Source organism: Hypomesus nipponensis, chromosome 3 (assembly GCF_054491055.1).
Source record: "Hypomesus nipponensis isolate SF chromosome 3, ASM5449105v1, whole genome shotgun sequence".
NCBI classification, from domain to species: Eukaryota; Metazoa; Chordata; class Actinopteri; order Osmeriformes; family Osmeridae; genus Hypomesus; species Hypomesus nipponensis.
The window spans coordinates 6,939,521-6,960,257 of NC_140363.1; the positions used below are offsets into that span (position 1 = coordinate 6,939,521).

Here is a 20,737-nt window from a genome sequence, read left to right on the forward strand (position 1 = left end):
ATAAATAAGAATTAGCCACTAAAAAGTAGTGTTCTTTCACAGCGGTGGCGTGGGCACGCTTCCGGCCGACCTTTGTATTGTATTTGTATTTGTCCTTCTGCTTGATCGCAACGGTCGCTGTTGTCCCACTCCGTGGAGGTTCGTAGTAGAGTCCTTCAGGGGGCCTGTCACCAACCAGGAATCCCACTCGTCGTTGAAGACTAGTTTTTCGTCGTCCGGCGCGGGCCCCGGAATCTTTTCGTCGTCCAAAGCGGCTCGCGAAAAGCTCTCCCGTTGGGAGGACACAGTGGTGTTTATGCGCTGCACAACCAATCCCGTGGGTTCCCAATTAGCCAGCAATTAGGGACACCTGTAGAGGGATGTCACAAGCACACACACATACGCACAGACAGACTGCCCCACCCCCAAACACATTTTTATGGTGGACATTTGTCCCCGTTACACCTATGTAAAAGATTCACCTCTTAAAACGACTCATATAGTGAACCATGCACCTGCAAAAATGTTACATTCTAACCGTGGTAGCAATTACTGTCAATATAGGGTGTAAAACTAATAATATTTTCTGACATATTAGAATATTTTCTACTGCTTTAATTTTTGATGAAATACCGAGATTCCTCAGCTGACTCTCAAAACTTGGGACTCAGTCAATGCATTGGATCAATATGGCACCACATAATTGCAACAGGCCCCCACTAGGACAGTACAAATGTCTCCTTGGAGTTTTGTGTATAAAATTGTTGATATCAAGAGAACAAAGTAAGTAACACTTTACAATAATGGTGCATTCATTAATGCTTCAACTAATGCATGAATATCCTAATAATAAGCTAATACATAATTCAGAAGGAACTAAGTTATGTATTCATACATAGCTTCATAGTTAGATAGGTTCAGTCACACATGGTTTACTATTAATTAAATCCGCCATCACGGATCAATTCCTATTGATATCAGGCTACTTTGTGAACTAATACCGTTAGTTAACCATGTTAACTCATACCATTAGTTCATGTGTTTATTACCACAATAGGTGAAATCCACGGATTTCAACTTCCACATAGCTTATATTTGTGTGCAGCGCAATTCACCCATCCGCTCTCTAGTCACTATGGATCTGTTCCACAGAACTCAGGTGTGGAGGGTGTGTGGCCTGTCAAGCGTCAATACCCAATAACAAGGCATTTTGTTAATATTCACGTGCCTCACCAGGTAAAGTCATAACATAATGATACATTCACAAATCATTAACTAATTATTCTTAGAAACATATCATGATCATCATTTTATTTTCAAGTAGACATTGAAATAAACTCCATTATGAGTTATAATACTGCATTCCAGTCACATTGACATTTCGACGAATTGATGATGACCATGCCATTTGTAAAAGCATTTCAATGAGTTTTACGGGGACTTCTTCCTTGTCTTCCACGAGGCTTAAGGTTGGACAGGGTTAGGGTACAAACACATTTGTAGAGAAATTATGGTGTATGCCATGAAAATGCAAGAGAGAGAGATACATTTTCTAAAGTTAGAGAGCAATAATATGTGCAAGTGTCTTTTAAGTTACACTTGATTTATAGACAACAGCAAATGGAGAGGGGGACAGGATTCTACAAAACACTTGCTAAGATTGGTGAGAAAATATAATACTGGTCAACATTCAATGGAAACTTTTATGATTACCTGCTGTAGCAAAAATAGATAATGAAATGGAAAAAGGTAATTCAATCTTTCCAGCAGGCATCAAAACAAGACAAGATTTTATTTTTTACTTAGTTGCTGTTTGGATAAGACGGCATGCTAAAAGAGGCTGATTATCTTTTATATATATAAATGATATGTCGTCCTGCATAATGTTTAATACAGTATAGTCATGCACATCATTATTACAGAATGATTGACCGCAAAAAATAAAAATACACCTTTATCTCTTAGTGTTTAAAAAAACAGGGAAGATTCCCACGAAAGATTCTACTCCACCTTTTAAATAGTCGATGAACCACAAATGCTTGTGTCGTTCCTTCTTGTTCAAAAGCTATGGTCAACATAGCAACAACAAATCTTGTTTGCCACAACAGACCTTGGAAGACATGCTACTCAAGAAGGAAGCTGTCAATGGCTCTTCAAATCATTGCTCCAGAGGAAAACAGGTCCACTGGTGCAGAAAGGAGCTGTTTAATTGGCAAAGTTCAGCATGCACAAGCACTAATTAGCAGGGAAACACACAGTTCAACTGTGAAATCTCAACAGCCTTCTGATAGCTGGACTGACATTTGCGCTCTGCTGGAGAGTACATTGGTGTTCGAAATGCAATCTTACAGTTTTGCACAACTGCTATACAGCAGTAAAAAACACATAGGCTACATAACATACTTATTCATCAACAATGTACAGCCCACAACAGATGTCCCATTTACAGAATAGCATGGAACACAACAAAACTTCGTAGCCCCACCTAAACATGTACAATACTACACTCTATGTCTACTAGTGTTACAAACTGCAACGTCATGGTGACAACCACATATTTTATGATTGGTTGCAGTTGCATATACTGTACATCCGTACATACAACAACAGGCCAACAGAAAAAGTTACATCAGGTTGTTATCGTGGATAGCCTAATTACTTATATTTCGGGTCAGTCAAGCAAATGTGTGTTACCATGCAGAATATGTTATGGGTTGTGAGGACATTGCTGTACTGAATGCATGTATGTGAATTCTCATGTATTATACATATATTATCCATGCAGCTATATACTGTAGTATACGTACATAAAAGGTGAACTTTTGAACTTTAGTTAACACGACAGACATTGCTGACTTTATGATAGTGTTTATAAATCACTTTAGGGAAATTGTTATACATACACATGGGAGGAGGATGACAATGGACGACAGCTGTGTGAGTACATGTGAGACACAGGTGTGTTGTTGCTAGGAACCAGGAGTGAGTGGCAGAGACAGACACGCCCACACCACATGCACACAGAGATTGACAGGGAACACAGGGAAAACACCGGGGAAGCACTGGGGCATGGTTGTGGCCAATATGAATGCTCACTGAAAAACTGTTATACTGATGCACTTCTAACCCTTGTTTTCTGCAGAACTTTCTACATCTACTTCTACATTTGAATGTCACTTTTTTTGGATGAGCCATTGGTGTAATGATGTAGACATAAAACTAAGTACTAGTGAATGATGAAATATAAATTCAAATATAATGTTAATTATTCAAACTAGCGTTCCCTTGACTTGCAGGTACAGCTACTCTTGGAGCACAGGTTTAATCCATATTCTTGGGCAAAGTGAATAGTGACACAAGTTGCATCGACACCAACAATTGTGATAACATTTTTTTTATATTGAAATCAATTTACAACAGCAATTTAAAAAATGTATTTTAATGAGACAATTGGTGTCTAAGTCTTCAATTTTGTTTGTGTTGGGAATTCCTATCCCTGCTTAGGAAACAAAGACAGTAATTATTTCCATTTTAACAGAATTTTAAAGGGAGTGGATGTGAATTTATAAATTCTGTAAATTAGGGGTAAAGATAACAAGTACAAAGCTGACATTGCTTTGAGTTTAAATAGCTGCTTAATTTATGTTTTGTATGTGAAAGAACAATATACACTTTAATCTAATCATGCATGCAAGTTCCTTATAGACACCTTATGATGAATGTTTCATGATATTGTAAAGAATTGTATTAGAGCATTTGAGGTTCCAGAAAACTCAGCAGGCAAAAAAAGCCATAACTAGTGTATAACAGGCTTTCCAGTTTATCTAGTATTTTACTCTTGGTCTCTCTTCCTCCATCTCTCTCTGTTACTTCCTCTCGTTTTCACAGTGACTCATGCATCTCCTTTAGGCTTTCATTCACCCGTGAGATTTTCTACAGTTTCGCTCCACCTAATCCAATTCTTAACATAATCCCCCAAAGCTATCCCTGTAGGCTGCCCATCCAAATGACCCTTCGCCCCTTTCATTCTAAGCTTGCATTCTTTGGGATTCTATGTTGCCCACATCCCAACAATTACATTAGCCCCAAGAGATTATGAGTTTGACTGAGCTCCATGGGCTCAATAACGGTTACCAGATGCTCTAAACCAGAGTACACCCGAGCAAGCAGATTGTCATACAGTGCTAAAGAGAGGCCTGATTGACCGACATATGTATTAACCGAATGACCAATGACCAAGATGGCTGAGCGGTGAGGGAGTTGGGCTTGTACTCAGAAGGTTGCCGGATCGATTCCCTGCCATGCCAAATGACATTGTGTCCTTGGGCAAGGCACTTCACCATACTTGCCTTGGGGAGAATGTCCCTCTACTTGCTGTAAATCGCACTGGATTAGAGCGTCTACTAAATGTAAATGAACTACAGTGGACAGGTAGACAGGTATTCATTTAGCAGACACTTTTATCCAAAACAATTTCCAAGAGAAAGCTTTACAAACATGCATAGGTCACTAGACAGATCACAAAAAAGACACACAGCCTCAAAAATGTATTATTTATTATTGTAAAAGTATTCCAGCGTCATCATTACAATCAGACACATAGGCTAGTAAGCTGTGTGGGTGATGAGAAAAATGAGAAAAGACATATAGGCAGACAGAGATACTTAACAGCAATTGATGAACAGGGAACCAGGCAGACTTGACAGTTTCGAGACACTCTAAATGCCTGTACACTAATGAAGGTAGAAATCCCAAATATATTCAATTCGTCTTTTTTGCTACGTGTGTAGACCAAGAGAATATTAAACACGTGGCCCTCCTCTCCCTTTTTTCTCTTTTTCATTAATTTGATTGGCAGACCACATAGAGCGGATGGGAGGGAGGGTTTGTGGTTGCTGTGGCAACTGCCTGCTCTTTGTAAAAGGCTACATTCCAGGCATCTGATGTGTCTGTGTCTCGATCGATAAAAACACAGCCTGCAGGGAATAGAGCATGGAGCGAAAGGGGCTTCTGCCGAGCCAATGACGACTAGAGAAGAGGAGTGAAGAAGATGTGTGAGAAGGAGAACGGGGAGATAAGAGAGCAATAGAATAGTCGAGAGAGAAAGAGAGAGAGAGATGGTGGAGAAGATGCGCAGAGTAAAGCTCGGGAGTCTCTCAGACTCAGTGGGGTGAGTGCTGTGTGTGTGTGTGTGTGTGTGTACGAGCATGTGTGTGCATTTGCATGTCTGTTGGCTGCATCTATTTAGTAAATGTATCACTCACCATAGCAGCGGAGTAAGGCATATATTTGTATCCGTGTACAAATCATCTGCTTAAATTGGCAGGATTTTGCAGTTATTTCAATGGATAACAATGTCTATTACAACCAGTCCACCAGTTGCTGCAGCGAGTGCTCGGCAGCCACCCAATAACATGCTAATTTAGCATCAACTATGTTTTTTTCTTAGGTATGTTTCAAATTAAGTGTAGTTAAGTGTGGTGGCATGATCCAAATAATGTATAGATGTTAAAGTGACTAGCCTATCAAGGACTATGTTTTATCTACTCATTTGAATCATCTAAGCCAATTAACGACCTGTTGCCTTTAGGGGTACTTCCATCCATTCTGTGTGCAAGGCGTGGTTTTCAGGGTAACAGGATCCCGTGGTTCAATAACCATCCTTTTCCTTCCCTGTCTACCTAGTCACTCCCCCTGTTTACTGACTTTGTTTTACATATCCCGAGGGAATACAACCTCCTTTTCTTTTCACCTTGCTGGAATTATGGTCTATTCTTCTAGCACGGAACCTCTTTTTCGATTACCCTCAAAACACCCCATTGCTCTTCCACTTGAGATGATAATGATGAGTTTTCACATTTCATAGCTTCTAAAATCAAGCTATTCTATTACATGCAATTATGCAATAATGTAATTTAATTATATTTACATTTCCAGGCATTCGCCAGTCATTGCAGAAGAAGACTATTGAAGTTTGAGAAAATGGAGGATTGATTAAGGGGGGAAATCAGAGGATGAATAGGTGAATGATTTGGAAAGTTTGAGAAGCATCAAGGGAATGAGCATTTTTTATAGCCAAGATACGTAGAAAACATTGTGCTAATTGAACAGGCAATATGTGCTTTTTCACAAATATCTCTTGGTTTGTCTTATCTCTTTTTAGTGTTCTACCGTGATGGATCTCTGGACAAGTAAGAAGTTGTGTTGTGACGGAGGGCATCGTGGGTAAAAAGTCATGCAACGCTTAGCCCTGTACTGCTGCCATCTTCTTCTGGGTGGGGCTCTGGCCCTTTTGCTGGCCCGCTCCGCCCTGGGTTGCCCTGCCCGCTGTGACTGCTCCCCACAGACCAAGTCTGTCAGCTGCCACCGCAAGCGCCTGCCCACCATCCCTGAAGGCATCCCTATTGAAACCCGTGTCCTGGACTTAAGCAAGAATAAGCTGCGGATCATAACTCCAGACAACTTCTCGTCTTTCCTTCACCTGGAGGAACTGAACCTTAGTGACAATCTCATCAGTGTGGTGGAGCCCGGTTCTTTCCGCTGGCAAACGTGTCTGCGCTCACTTACCCTCCGCAGCAACCTCCTGACACTCGTCCCCCCTGGAGTGCTCTCAGGCCTGGGGAATCTCACCACTCTTGACCTCAGTCACAACCGCCTGGTGGTTCTGCTGGACCACGGCTTCCAGGATCTGCGTCAGCTAACCTCCCTAGAAGTGGGCGACAATGAGCTCGTCTTTATCTCCCAGCGTGCCTTCAATGGTCTTCTGGGACTGCGAAGCCTGACGCTGGAGCGTTCCAACTTAACCGTGGTGCCCACTGACGCTCTCACGCACCTTCACAACCTGGTGGAGCTCCGCATGTGCCATCTCAGCATTGGTGTCTTCAAACCGTACTCCTTCAAGAGGCTTGTGCGGCTACGCCACCTGGAAATCAGCCACTGGCAATGGTTGGATACCATTCCGCCTCTCACGCTGCATGGCCTCAACCTCACCACTTTGTTCATCACCCACACCAACCTGTCTGCCTTCCCTGGTCCCGCGCTGCGCAACCTTCCCTACCTCACACACCTCAACCTATCGTACTGTCGCATCCAATACATTCAGTACGGGGAACTTGGCCAGCTTCCGCGATTGCAGGAGTTGTATCTGCGGGGAGCCCAGCTGGCCTACATCGATCCCATGGCCTTTCTGGGTCTCAGTGCTCTGCGGGTACTAGACATGTCGCAAAACCAGCTGGATTCTTTTGAGAAGAGTGTGTTGGGTTCGCCCGAAAATCTGCGGATGCTAAATCTGGGGAGCAACCCGCTGGTGTGCGACTGCCGTCTCCTGTGGTTACTGAACGAACAAAAGCCACCCTTGCTGCAGCTTGGGGGTGTCCAGCCCGAATGCAGTGCCCCTGAGCACCTCCGCGGGAAACCCCTGAGGGATCTTAAGGAGCCTCTCATTTCACAATATGTTACCTGCACAAAGCCCAGGATTGGGCCCAACACCACTCAGCTTCTGCTTGCTGACGAGGGGCAGCCCGTCCATCTAACCTGCTTCTCTGAGGGGGCACCACAGCCCTCTGTGGCCTGGGTGACTCCTCACAGACGTTTTGTCACAGCCAGGAACACCGGCAGAGTGAAGGTTCTGGCGGATGGAACCCTGGAAATCAAAATGGCGGAGCTGCACGACAGTGGCGTTTATCTATGCATTGCCAGCAATGCGGCGGGCAATGCCACTCTGTCAGCCTCACTGGCAGTGAAAAGCCTGGGTATTAGTGACAGGTCACTCTACACGAATCGAAGCTCCAACTATCTCACAGACTCCAACAGTACTTGGAGTAACGGAACTGTCTTGTATAATATGACGGTTCCCATAGACCTGAAGACCATCATTATATCTACAGCGATGGGCTGCCTTTCTTTCTTGGGTGTGGTCATCTTCTGCTTCCTGCTCCTTTTTGCCTGGAGCCGTGGTAAAGGTCGGCACAAGAGCAACTTTGACATTGAATATGTTCCGCGCAAATCAAACGGAGCAGCTGCTGAGGCGACCGAAACGAGTGGACCAAGGAGGGTAAACATGAAAATGATTTGACTTCACATCATGGGGTCAATTCATATGGCAGTGATAGAAGATCCCAGTGCACATATCAATAGAATTAATTTCCCAGTATGACACAGTGGATTTGTGAAACTGAAAGTGATGTACCGATATAGTGGATAATGGTGGTGGTGTTTTGACACAGTGGACATGTGAATATAACGTGATCTATGATACTGTGGATGTGTTTATATAAATGATGTTATCATACAAACTGGATATAGTACTATAACCAACTGACATATCAATATGAGAATGCTATGCGGGGCATGTGTTACAGTTGATGATGTTAAGTGATTATGCTGCTGACTTACCTTCGCATCAAGGTGAGGCAGGAGGTCTCGGTAAGTGACAGATAGAAGCTAAGGTGACAGTGGAACAATCGTCACTACTCCATGCCAGAACTCAGTTGTGTGGAATAACCATCTGAGCAGCAGAATGGAATGTGTGTGTGTGTGTGTGTGTGTTGCCTTTGTTGTAGGAAAGGGGCAATCATAAAGGATAATAGGGACTAGTCATTTTACAAGTCTTTGTATTTGTAGTCATTGTAACAACAGTATTGTCTGTTGAGTAAAATGGAGTATTATATATGTTTGTAAGAAAATGCAAATCTCTTATAACAGTGTTGAAGAGACCTTCTGTATAACTATTCTCTCCCCCAACTAAGTTATCACTACCCTTTGAATGATCCTAAGATTAGATAAGTAGTGACTCTTGGCCAACTCAAGGAACGTTTACATAGTGAAGGTAAAAACACCAGAGAGCAAGGTTTCCCAGAAACACAAGGCTATCCTCTTGCTGAAGAAACAGTCGCATCCAAAATGTTGGCATTACTTTGGAAAAGATTGAGACAATAAAGGATTTATGTTAAACCCATTTTTGATTAAATGATCAATCATGGGCAGATTTTCCTGCCAGAAAATCCCTTGATGTAACATAAAATTATTTTGTCAGTGGCTAGACACAATGGTAAAGATTTACTAGCCAATTTCCTCTTTGGAACAAGAGAAATATAAGCTTATGTGTTGAGTTATGTGTAGGCTTTCTCCCCTCTGTCATTTTATTTTGAACCCAGCATCTCAAGCTGGTATGTCCAGATGCTCACCCAAGACAATAAGGGATTCTGGGTATTTAAAGGGATGCATTGGAACATTGTGTTGAATACTTTTCGTTGTTAAAGAAAAAAAATTAAGGAATCAAATGAAGGCAATTATTTGTAGTGCAGGGAAGTGGATGTCAACATGTGTGATAAAGTTGTGATACAAATTACAGGTTGTATACATGTTTTCTTAAAATAAATCTATGGGTATATTTTCAAAAAGACAATAAATTGTGAGTATATAGTATAATGCTAATCAACACTGTCAATATTGTTAACATATTGCAAGATGAAAAATGGTCTGTCTTGTTACTTGGTTATACATTCTGTGATCATAATGTCTTACCTCACCATTATTCAAAATGAAACCAACAATTCAGATTGTTACAGCAAACTTTATTATATAACTTATTAATTATAATAATTATAATCATATAATGATGATTACCTGTTCAATATTCATACAGAAACGACAGGATATTATTACAAGTAAACATATATTTTCAACCCTTCATTAAGTTTAATCATTTTTAAGCAATTTCACACAAATACAGAAACAAAATGTATACATTGCACCTGTGATGCTGCCCATCAAAACATCTACAGAAACAAGATGTTTTCCTACACTAATTCTAAAACGTTCACCACACCTATTTTATTGACCTTTTCTTACACTACAGAAACATGTCTGAAATCCCTGCATTGAAGCAACTGCAGTAGCATGGCATAAGTGCATACATTAACAAGGCAGGTAGCGTCAAATGTAAATCTAAACTAAAGAAAGATGGATAGGAAATGGTGGATGGTGGAAACCACCTGGATGTCACAAGGCCTCACAGAGGCACCCAGATCAGTACTGACAACCGACCTAAACCGTCTCTAAAGACAAGGAACAACTCCCTAAGAATCTCGGACGAAACAAATCAGTGAGGGATCCCCTCCTTCAGAGACAGTAATAAAGAACAAAAGCAAACCATGGTTGGAGAAGACGTATCCAAAAGATTTTAGAAAATTGCATTAGTAAAAATCCAGTGAAGCCACACAGTTTTGCATTGCATAGCATTCGATATTTGGGGATGATACAGGCAGACTGTATGCAAGAGCAAGGGATTGGGGAGAATGGAGTCAATAGCACAATATACAGGTACATGGCAACTCGTGATGAGCATGTGTGTCCGTGAAAGCATGTAACATCTGTTGCCTAAAGCATTCAACCCAAGTCCCCTTCCTAAACTGGCTTTGACCATAAATGGTCAAAATAAAATCAATCTTTAGTGTCCAACAGAGAGAGAACATCCCTTGGATATGGGCCATATTTCCTTCTGATGAAGAGTTTGCCAGTCAGTGCTGAAATGTTTGAGACTACTGCTAGTGCCTAAATGTTATTTATTTAAGACCTTAAGAAACCTGTGCTTAGTGATCTGGAGAGGAAAACGTCAGTATATAGTTTCATTTAACGCCTGTAATTAAATTGGATATTCTGGAAAGACATGAGAGGAAAGATTCAGAACCTTGTCTTTGGAAGGTCTTAAGGCACTTCCACACAGAAGAAGATGGACAATATCACTGTCGCCATCACTAATGATGTACGCTATAACACAGTATGATGTCCATAACTCGACATGTAATGAGCCCTCTGAGCTTACCCTGAGCTGCATACGTGTTCGTGCACTCCTATAAACTCCCACCCTTCATCTTAGTTCAACTACCACCATTAAAACACGGCTTGTGGCAAGTGTCAGCAAGATGCACACTGTGAAAGATGAAAGCAATAACAATGAAAAAAACATTGTATATCACATTGCCAGTCAGCGCTGTTGTTAATAAGAATGTGGATTAACACACGAGCTGAAAAAGCACTTGAGGCATAGAGGACTAGCGTGACGTCATTCCAAAAACGTCTTAACTCTCTTCTTGTGCATGTTAAAAGCAAGATTCTTTTTCTAATTACCTTGGGCTGTGAGACTGTAAGAACCCCTCAGTGTTAGATGTAGAGAGAGACAGCAGAGGTAGCCTGAGGCAAGGGGTGTGATATTCACTGGGCTGAAGAGAACTACAATCACATTGAGGATGTCCTCTGGGCTTTGAAACAAGCATATCCCAGTAGTGTGTGAATATTAAAGCCCTTAGGAAGCTGAACAATGTGTCTCTATTTAGCTCAACTTCACAGTGCAAGTTTCTTAAATACTGGAAAATGTATATTAAATTCTTAAGGACAAAGGGTGAGAGAGATGTAGATGAAGATAGAATTAACATAGTGATGATAATGAATTACATTCTATATTGCTGCACTGCAGTTAGTCTCAGAGTGATATGAATGACTATGAATCATTAATTAATGAGTCATGACTTTCTGCGACGTCCTTTTCTGCAGATATTTAATTAAGGGAGCGGAAAAGCTAAACTAAGGTTTGATTAACCTTAAGCCTTAAAATGTTTTGAGTATGAGTAAACAGTAATGTATTTGGATGTGACAAAAAATAATTTGCTGCTTGTTTATGATTTTTAGATTAGGCAAAACACAGGCACCTTTGTTCATCTGCAAATTTTTTCCATGCAAGTAATGAAGACAACATTTTGGGAATGGAAACCTGGCAATGATCAATGCTATACTTTTTAAACACAAACAAGAATACTGCCCCTCCTCTTCTATTTAGTAAACCTTGCATGCCAGACAATAGTCAAAAAATTAGACACGGCTTGCCCTTTAGCAGATGAAGATGTTATCTTAGCACTTAAGGTGTCTAGAGTGCTAATTATAGGTAATGAAAGATGACCCTGGAGCCCGATACAATTACAGGCAGAAATAAAAAGTGATATGATCTATTATTTTAACATTAACCCTAGATTTGCTGAAGTTTAAAGGAAACACACCAGCCAATGTTGTTCTTTTTTCTCAACTTGTGCCCCATTTGAAATCATGCAGAAGGCTTTGGGTTATTGTTGAGACCAGTAGGCCTACACATGGTTTCAATCTCTTTGAAATTATTCAGTTGAGCCCTCTTGAGGAACCAAGGCAAAATCGACCATCATCACTTGAAGGAAATGATGTGATTTGTGATCCTCACCATATGCCCTCTGTCTGTCTAGATTAATCAAGGATTCTAGTATTCCAAGGTACTCCAATCTTGTAAATCTGGTGCATGTGATGGGTGTATTATGGCGTTTTTATAAGGAAAAAGGAACTAACAACGGATCATATTAGAAATAAGAGCGGGATGAATTTAGCCACAACTCCATGGTCAGTTTAGTATTTTCTTCAGATGGAAAAGGCAGATTCAGTTTGTGCCAGTTAACCTGGCTCATAACTTGTCATGATCCATATTAACAACAGTCAAAAACAGGGTGAGTCATGTTTCGTCTTTAGACAAGAGACTAGATGTGATAGCATCAACATTTGAACACCACAAAAGGGACAGTTATGTTTCAAACTTGCTTTGAATTCCAAATCTGAGTGCACTGCAATCTGAGTGCACGGTTACTTAAGGCTGATTTGGGAATCAGTCACCATCAACACCGTTTTTTATATTTTGGAGAATAATGACATCATCCTCAAAATGTAGACGTACACTAGAGGGCACTCGTTTAAACCTCGAAAGACGACGATGACGTAATGACTAATCAGGAAATAAAGGTGGTGCTCTGGAAGAAATGCTAGAGCTAGCTACCGCTTCAACATTCACCGTCTTAACAAAAGACAAACAAATATGACAATATTTCAGTAAGTCACTCTCACTCTTGCTTTCAATGTGTATATATGTACATGTGTAGTCAAAAACAACTATTGTTTTAGCCGGCTACGTTGAAATGCAACTTTTTAGAAGGGCTAGCATTATCTTGCTAACTTGTAAGGACAGTCAGTAGACTGGCTCATCAAAACAAAAGCTTAATAGTAACAGTTCCTTGAAGAAATGTTACCGATCATTTTTTCAAGTGTTTGCTAGACTAACTCAGTGTTCAAACATACCCAGAATATCGGTATTTGGCCAGCTAGCGTTAGCTAGTTATATAATATTTTTATTTTGAGAGTCACTGTTACATGGAGCTACCCATGTTTAAAATGGTTTCGTTACTTGATATGAGGTCGGATGTATCCAATGATATTTGCCATCTGACAGTTTGCTCTCTGCCAGTTCCAATACAGGTTGAAGAACACCATACATCTGGAAATACTACACTCACTTTGACATCCCACTTGTCAAGTTTTCACTTTGGCTCCTCCCTCTGCCAAGCAGTCATGTCCTCTGGCTGCCCACCCCAGTCACCAGCTGTGGCCAAAACAGACGTAACCGTAGAGGGTGAATGCCCTCTCCTTGCTGCCACATTTGCCTACTGGGACAACATCCTCGGCCCACGCGTCCGTCACATTTGGGTACCCAGATGTGAGCAATCGCTGTTCTTAAGCGATGGCGAGGTGACCTTCTTAGCCAATCACACGCTGAATGGGGAGATCCTACGCAGCGCAGAGTGCGGGGCCGTTGACGTCAAGTTCTTTGTGCTGGCAGAGAAAGGCGTCATCATCGTGTCACTTATTTTTGATGGTGAACTAAAAGGTGACAAGAACACGTGTGCCTTGTCAATCATCTTGCCACAAACAGAATTGGGCTTCTACCTGCCTCTACACACCGTGTGTGTGGAGAGGCTCAAACACATCATCCGGAAGGGACGCATCTGGATGCAAAAGGTAGATGGCTTAAAAAATTCATTTCTGACAGGTTCATCCAGTTGGGGCAAAATCTCAGTGTGCTGAAACCACACCTCAAATAAAATCTATTGATCAGCAGTGGATGTACTATGATCTGAAGTGTTCCAAACTTTATGTTACACTTGGCCAAGAGTCTATTAAGGAGCACTAGTATATATCAGAGTCTAGTGAAGATCGTTGAAAGTTTCCCTTATTTTACATTTACATTACATTTAGTCATTTAGCAGACACTATTATCCAAAGCAACTTACAGTAAGTACAGGGACATTCCCCCCAAGGCAAGTAGGGTGAAGTGCCTTGCCCAAGGACACGTCATTTTGGCACGGCCGGGAATCAATCTGGCAACCTTCAAATTACTAGCCCGATTCCCTCACCGTTTAGCCACCTGACTCCCATTTTATCATTTGGAACTATAATCTTGGGAACTATGTTGTCAGTAGGTTAATCAGTGTTTAACAAGTGAATACATGTACAAATAATACATTATTTACAAAAGAGTCATTTAAAGAGTCTTTTTTCAGGATGCAGGAAGTAAACCTGTTGAGTCCAACCACAATTATTTATACAGAACTAGCCGTGCCAGTGTACCGTCTAACCCAGTGGTTCTCGTCCTTGGGACCCCCTGTCCTGCATGTTTTAGATGTTTCCCTGCTCCAACACACCTGATTCAAATGAATGGTCGTTAACAGGCCCATATCGACCCATTCATTTGAATCAGGTGTGTTGGAGCAGGGAAACATCTGAAACATGCAGGACAGGGGTTCCAGAGGACCAGGGTTGGGAACCACTGGTCTAACTAACAACTAATTCAGTATACGGATTAAAAGAACATTTGTAATTTTAAGGTAATAGTGTTATCTAACTAGAATCCTTCTAGTTAGCAGTTTATTATGTGGCTAGCATCAGTTTATTATGATGAATTATAATATTACTCAAAGTTACATCAAAGTGATTAAAGGCTATGTACAGTGAATACAACCAAAATGACTGTTGTGTGTGAAATGTCTTCACCGTGTAGGGCTACAACATCATCTCAGTGCTGTCATCAGAGATTGTCCCCATTATGGAGCTACTGTCCTCAATGAAGACACACAGCGTTACTGAGGACATAGATGTAAGCATGCTCTGCAAACCTCATGTCATTCTTTGCAGGACACTTTTCTTCTTGATATGAACTGCTTTAGTTTTGTCTTGAATGAGTCCTTGGACTTGTCACAAGAGATTTAATTAATTGTCAGTGAAACTGTTGCACACAAGCTTTCTTGTCAGTCGATAGAAGTGTCGGCCCAGACTTTTCTGTTGAGAAATTCCAGACATGACTTTTTCTTCTTGTTATGTTAGATTAAGGACACTATCCTAAATGATGATGACATTGGGGACAGCTGCCATGAGGATTTCCTGCACAAGTAAGCTTTCTGGTTAGCCTGGCATCACCAGAACAATGATCAAATGCATTGTAGTCTGCAACCTCTCATTGGCAGTGACATATCATGACATGACAGCTACTTCTCACAAAGTAGCTCAGCATCCAGCTCTGGTAGATTACTTTTTGCTGTTGCTGAATTGCTTGATTTATATTAAGTCCTAATAAGGTGACATATGGTGACTTGGACTGTTATCTGTTGCAAACTGAGTCTGTATGTGCTCGTTGGTTTCAGAGCCATTAGCTCTCACCTCCAAACCTGTGGCTGCTCAATGGTGGTTGGAAGCAACCCGGACAAAGTGAACAAGGTACTGACATAAGCACAATGTTATTTGTGATGCAAGATTTCATCATCATTTCTTTCACTGTGAGTTGCGCCTAAAGGATACTTGGACCCTGCGTTCTGTGACGAATACCCGCGTAACCAATAGAAATTAGGCCCAAAGGCAAATGGGAGGAAAATCTGGTGTTTGTGTTTGAAGGCCCTGCATTGTATGACACAAGTTTATGTTTGTACTGAGACTTCAGGAGGAAAACCTTACGTTTGAACCAAGTAGGTTTATTCTAACAGTTATGTAGAATTTATGTAGGCAGTATGTATAGTAGGGATGCAACAATACAGTCTGCCCACAGTTCAGTAAATACCTTGTTTTTTCACCACGGATTTCGATTTGGTTCGCTTCTGCTGGCTTGGCAATCAGATTTTTGTTTATTGCAATACTCTCTGTATTTAACTTAAAAGCACACAAAAAAATCTTTAGTACATAGTGACTCGCAGGGGAGACATTGTCTCTTCTCAGCGTGTAGATTTACGGGCAGAGAGAAATAAAACACACTGAATTATTTAAACGTAATTCACAAGTGCGTATTGAACCATGGTTGTCAGAACGGTTCAGTATGATAATGAGTTGTGGCATCCCTAATGTGTAGTGTAGCCTAAACATTGAGTGTCTCTCAATAGCTCTACACACCTATTAAAGCTTCTTAATTAAGAATATTTGCAACGCAACAACAAGATAGCCTAGTACATGTAGTGACATAGCCCTGCTATTTTTGTGCTGTCTGCCACGACTTCCCCAAACACTAGTCAGATGTGCGCTCAACCAAGCGGCAAGCGCAGTGCATGTTCTGTCTGAAAACGCCTTAACACATTGTTGTTTTCTGCGCACTAGATTGTGCGTACCCTGTGTCTCTTCCTCACCCCTTCTGAGAGGAAGTGCTCCCGTCTGTGCAAGGCTGACTCATCTTTCAAATATGACACTGGGCTGTTTGTCCAGGGCCTCCTCAAGGTACCCACAGTCACCCACATGGATTATTTAGCCTACAATAGTTCATGAATATGAAATGAGATATTTCTTTGTTCAGTTTTCTTTGTAGGATACAAACAAGAGTGCCTTTCGATCCCTCTCATTTGGGGAATTAAAAGATCAAACACCGCCAATGGATAAACACGTTATTTGTCCCCTTATTCATGGGGTTTGATATTCTTTTCATAAATGTATTATTAGAAATATGATATTTCCTTTGTTCTGCTATATCAACTGGACCACTATGAAGGTCCTTATTTTAATTTGATTTGATCCTTTTGGAGGTGACAGTGACATGTGGGTCCCATTCCGATAGGTATTGTCTAGATTAGATATTGGTGACAACAAGGACTTTAGTACAGGTAGGACAGCCATGGCCAATCCAGAAGTACTCGTGGCTAATTCTGATGGTACATAGATTCTAGGATTAGATAGAAGTGTTGTTTTGTTGTGAGATTAGTTGAAATGGTTTGATCATGTTTAAAGTGTTCTTCATATCTTTGTGTAAAATAAAGTGTTTTGTGTGTTCAGCGTTGTTAGACTATATAATATTAGTCATACCGGTACATGTTTTTGTATTACTAACAAATATAGTGCAAAAAAGGATTTACATCTAATTTCTCTATGCCACAGGGTGATGAGCTGAATAGGGTATTGTAATAACAAGCTGCTCATGTATGACGATGGTTCCCTCCCTGTTCATTCCATTCCCCAGGATTCCACTGGCAGCTTTGTTCTCCCCTTCCGCCAGGTGCTGTACTCTCCCTACCCGACAACGCACATCGACGTGGACATCAACACCGTGAAGCAGATGCCCCCATGCCACGAGCACACGTACAACCAGCGCCGCTACATCCGCTCTGAGCTCAGTGCCCTCTGGCGTGCCGTCAGCGAGGAGGAGATCACGCCCGAGGCCTTCATCCACACTGCTGAGACCTTCACCCCGGATCTGTATGCTCTTCTTCTACTCTGAGCAGCTATCGTTGGCAGTTTTACTAAATACATAGGGGCCGATAGACTAATCCGTTCAGCAGAGAAGGGAGACTGGCATTGGTCACGTTTTGGAATGAAAGGGAGAAAACGGGACACAATAACGTGGCGAATATCGCTATTAATTTTTTTTTGTATTTTTTTTTAAGCTGCAAAGTGCTGCGGGAAACCCTGTATATAAATGTAACTACGTCAATGCAATCAGTCACTTACACTGTGATATTCTCCCTTCTAGAAACATCTTTCAGGATGTCATGCACAAAGACACCCTTGTTAAGTCTTTTATAGATGAGGTAAGAACGTAAGGCCTAAATATAGTCAAAACTTTATATTTTGTGTTATTCACCCCCCCAAAAATATGATCCAGCATGTGTGAGCTCTCCAAGCTAACCAATCTCCTGTTCCCCAGGTGTTCATGCTGAAGCCCGGCCTCTCCCTGCGGAGCACATACTTGGCCCAGTTCTTGCTGCTGCTCCACAGGAAGGCGCTCACTCTGCTCAAATACATCGAGGACGAGACGTGAGTACCCACCCCGCCACTGCTCCTCTCAAGATGAGCTCAGCTAGCTCCCTTTTCAAATACAACGATACGATATAACCATGTAGTGCTGATGGCAAGGTCATGTCTAAATGTATTTCGATACATTGATTGCTTAGATGTATGAATGACGAAGGTGGGGAGTTCTTTTAAAACATATATGCTGCATGGCCACAGGTATTGGGACGCCTCTTCAAGTTAGTGCTGAATCACTAAACTGAACACAAAACAAGAAATCTCTGGAGCTTTATGGAATGGGTTTTCATGTTCTATTCCATGTTCCATGTTCTATTCCATGCACAATGCCAAGCGTTGACTGGAAGGATGTATGGATTGCCCATTGGACTGTGAAGCAGAGGAAAAGCATTCTCTGTAGTGATAATCATGCACCATCTAGTAGTTTGAAAGAATAATCTGGATTTGACAAATACAAGAAGTCTACATACAAAAGAGCAGTGGGAACTGTTTTGTGTCTAAACCTCTTCTACCAAAATACATTTTAATGCTAAATAAGACATGCTTGTTTGTGCAAACTTACTTGGCGATTCTTTTTCTGATGATAATGCCCAGGTGCACAAAGTGAGGTTTTGATACAGAACTCATTTGATTGTAGCCTGGCTGCCAGCCCAACTTCGCCCCGCCCACAAAAAAATTTGGTCGGGAAGTTGGGTCTGGAGGGTCTCGTATTGGGAATAACTATATAAAACCAGGATCTGGGCGGACCAATGAAATTGCCAGGGCGGGCTTTATACGATGATTGACAGATGATCAACAGTAACTTAATCAACAACGTCACAAAGGAGCCCTTGGGTTGAATTTGTTTTCAACAAACAACAGTGCGTTGCTCTGATTGTTGTAGGTCTATCCAATTGAGCGAAGAGGCATTTGTTTTACAAGTTCGGTTGAAACACGCCCCATAGTCACAGCCCAACGGAGAGTTTTCAGACTCTGACTAGAATTATGAGTATGACAACGTCAGGCTAATTTGTTTGAGTTTGGTGTGGAAAAACCTGACAGCTTGCTCAAAACCCTGACCTCAACCCCAAAACCCTGACCTCAAATTTTTTTGCTAAAAAATATCTTGCATATAAACTGTAGAACAGAGACTGAAGTCATACTGTTTATAGAGACTAACCTTTTTTTTAATATCTGCAGTGCCCAATATCACTAATGTTCTTGGGGCTGAATGAAAGGAAATCCTTGCACCAATATTCTACCATTTATTGGAAAGCCTTCCCACAAAAATGGGGCAGTACTAACTGAAAACTGAGCAGGTGTACATATACTTTTGCCCATATAGTGTATGTTTAGTTGTTAACCATGACACTGTTTGTTCTCACAGGCAAAAGGGAAAGAAGCCATTCCGCTCCTTGCGCAACTTGAAGACAGATCTGGACCTAATGGTAGAGGGTGACCTAAATATCATCATGGCCTTTGCTGAGAAGTTGAGGGCAGGACTGCACTCTTTTGTTTTTGGAAAACCTTTCTACACCAGCGTTCAAGAGCGGGACGCACTCATGAGCTTTTGAACGTAATGGACTTAAGTCTCTTCCTTGCAGAGGTGCATCAACATTTGGGACAATTGTTGGGTTGTTGATGGCTTCCAAATCCGTTGTTACAAAATGATCAAAATTGTTCATACCTTCCCAATGCTTCTCCAGTGTATGTGCTCGACAAGGGATTTAATCAAACACATCTAATACTTTGACAGACACAATATTGTCAAATTTGATTGCTTGCAGTTAAACCTTTTAAGGAGTTTGGTATTGAAAATGAAGTATAACTTGAATAGAGCTGACAGTATCCGTTGTTTTACTCAATATGAACACATATTTTGGTTATGCTGCAGGTCACGTAGGGACTGTAGTAGTTGATTAGCGATTTCAAATAGGCTTTAAAGCCATTAAAACTGACAAACTGTCAGAACATTTTGCCTTATTTAATTATAGTTTTGAAGAGCCTTTCATATAGCATTCAGCTTACAGAAAGGTTGTTAAGATGCACTGTTGTGGGTTTGATGTGTCACTTTATAAATTGTATTTGAAATCATTTTTCAAAGCACGAGTGTCTTATGTGTTTGTCACTTATGTAATATGTGTATATTTTATGACTGTGCTGTACTGGTCTTTGAGAAAACAAATACAAAAAATAATATTGTGATTGAGTCAATAGTTGGAATATTTTACAGGATGTTCGCATCTGTGTACAGGCAGTTAATGGCCATCTTCCTGTACTTAATAATAATTTGCTAGTGGTAACTTAATTAACCAAACCAAAAATGGGTCTCACCAGTGTGTCTCTCTATCAAAGGGGGATGCAAATATGTATGTAGTGTTAAGAGTGTCAGGCACTAGCCCTTGACTGAGAATATGTTCAAGGACGAACTGGACTGGCTGCAGTCTTGAGTTTGAGCATGACTATGTACTGAATGTTATTGTTTTGGTATGTAAATATAATTAAATAATAATGTAACTTATTTGATGGATATGCATCATGTAATATGCCCTCTCTTGTATTGCTGTCATTGTCAAATGAAATATGTTGTCATAAAGGATATTCATAAAGCCAATGATTTAAACAAAAAAGTTGATTTCTTTGTGCCAAATAGTACACGTGC

At 41.0% G+C, this 20,737-nt stretch overlaps 2 protein-coding genes across 2 annotated transcripts; both read left to right on the forward strand.

Annotated features, from left to right (window-relative positions):
- Nucleotides 1-6,176: 6,176 nt before the first annotated feature.
- Nucleotides 6,177-8,881, forward strand: lingo2b (leucine rich repeat and Ig domain containing 2b). The gene has a single exon (XM_084683229.1). The coding sequence runs from the start codon at nucleotides 6,215-6,217 to the stop codon at nucleotides 8,051-8,053; it is 1,839 nt and encodes a 612-aa protein (XP_084539355.1). The 5' UTR covers nucleotides 6,177-6,214; the 3' UTR covers nucleotides 8,054-8,881.
- A 3,757-nt stretch (nucleotides 8,882-12,638) lies between these two features.
- Nucleotides 12,639-20,705, forward strand: c9orf72 (C9orf72-SMCR8 complex subunit). Its single transcript, XM_084674518.1, has 10 exons — nucleotides 12,639-12,879; nucleotides 13,292-13,842; nucleotides 14,882-14,977; nucleotides 15,205-15,269; nucleotides 15,522-15,594; nucleotides 16,459-16,575; nucleotides 17,309-17,544; nucleotides 17,819-17,876; nucleotides 17,993-18,102; nucleotides 19,463-20,705. Exons 2-10 carry the CDS (start codon nucleotides 13,396-13,398, stop codon nucleotides 19,647-19,649), a joined length of 1,389 nt encoding a protein of 462 aa, XP_084530644.1. The 5' UTR covers nucleotides 12,639-12,879; nucleotides 13,292-13,395; the 3' UTR covers nucleotides 19,650-20,705.
- Nucleotides 20,706-20,737: the final 32 nt, after the last annotated feature.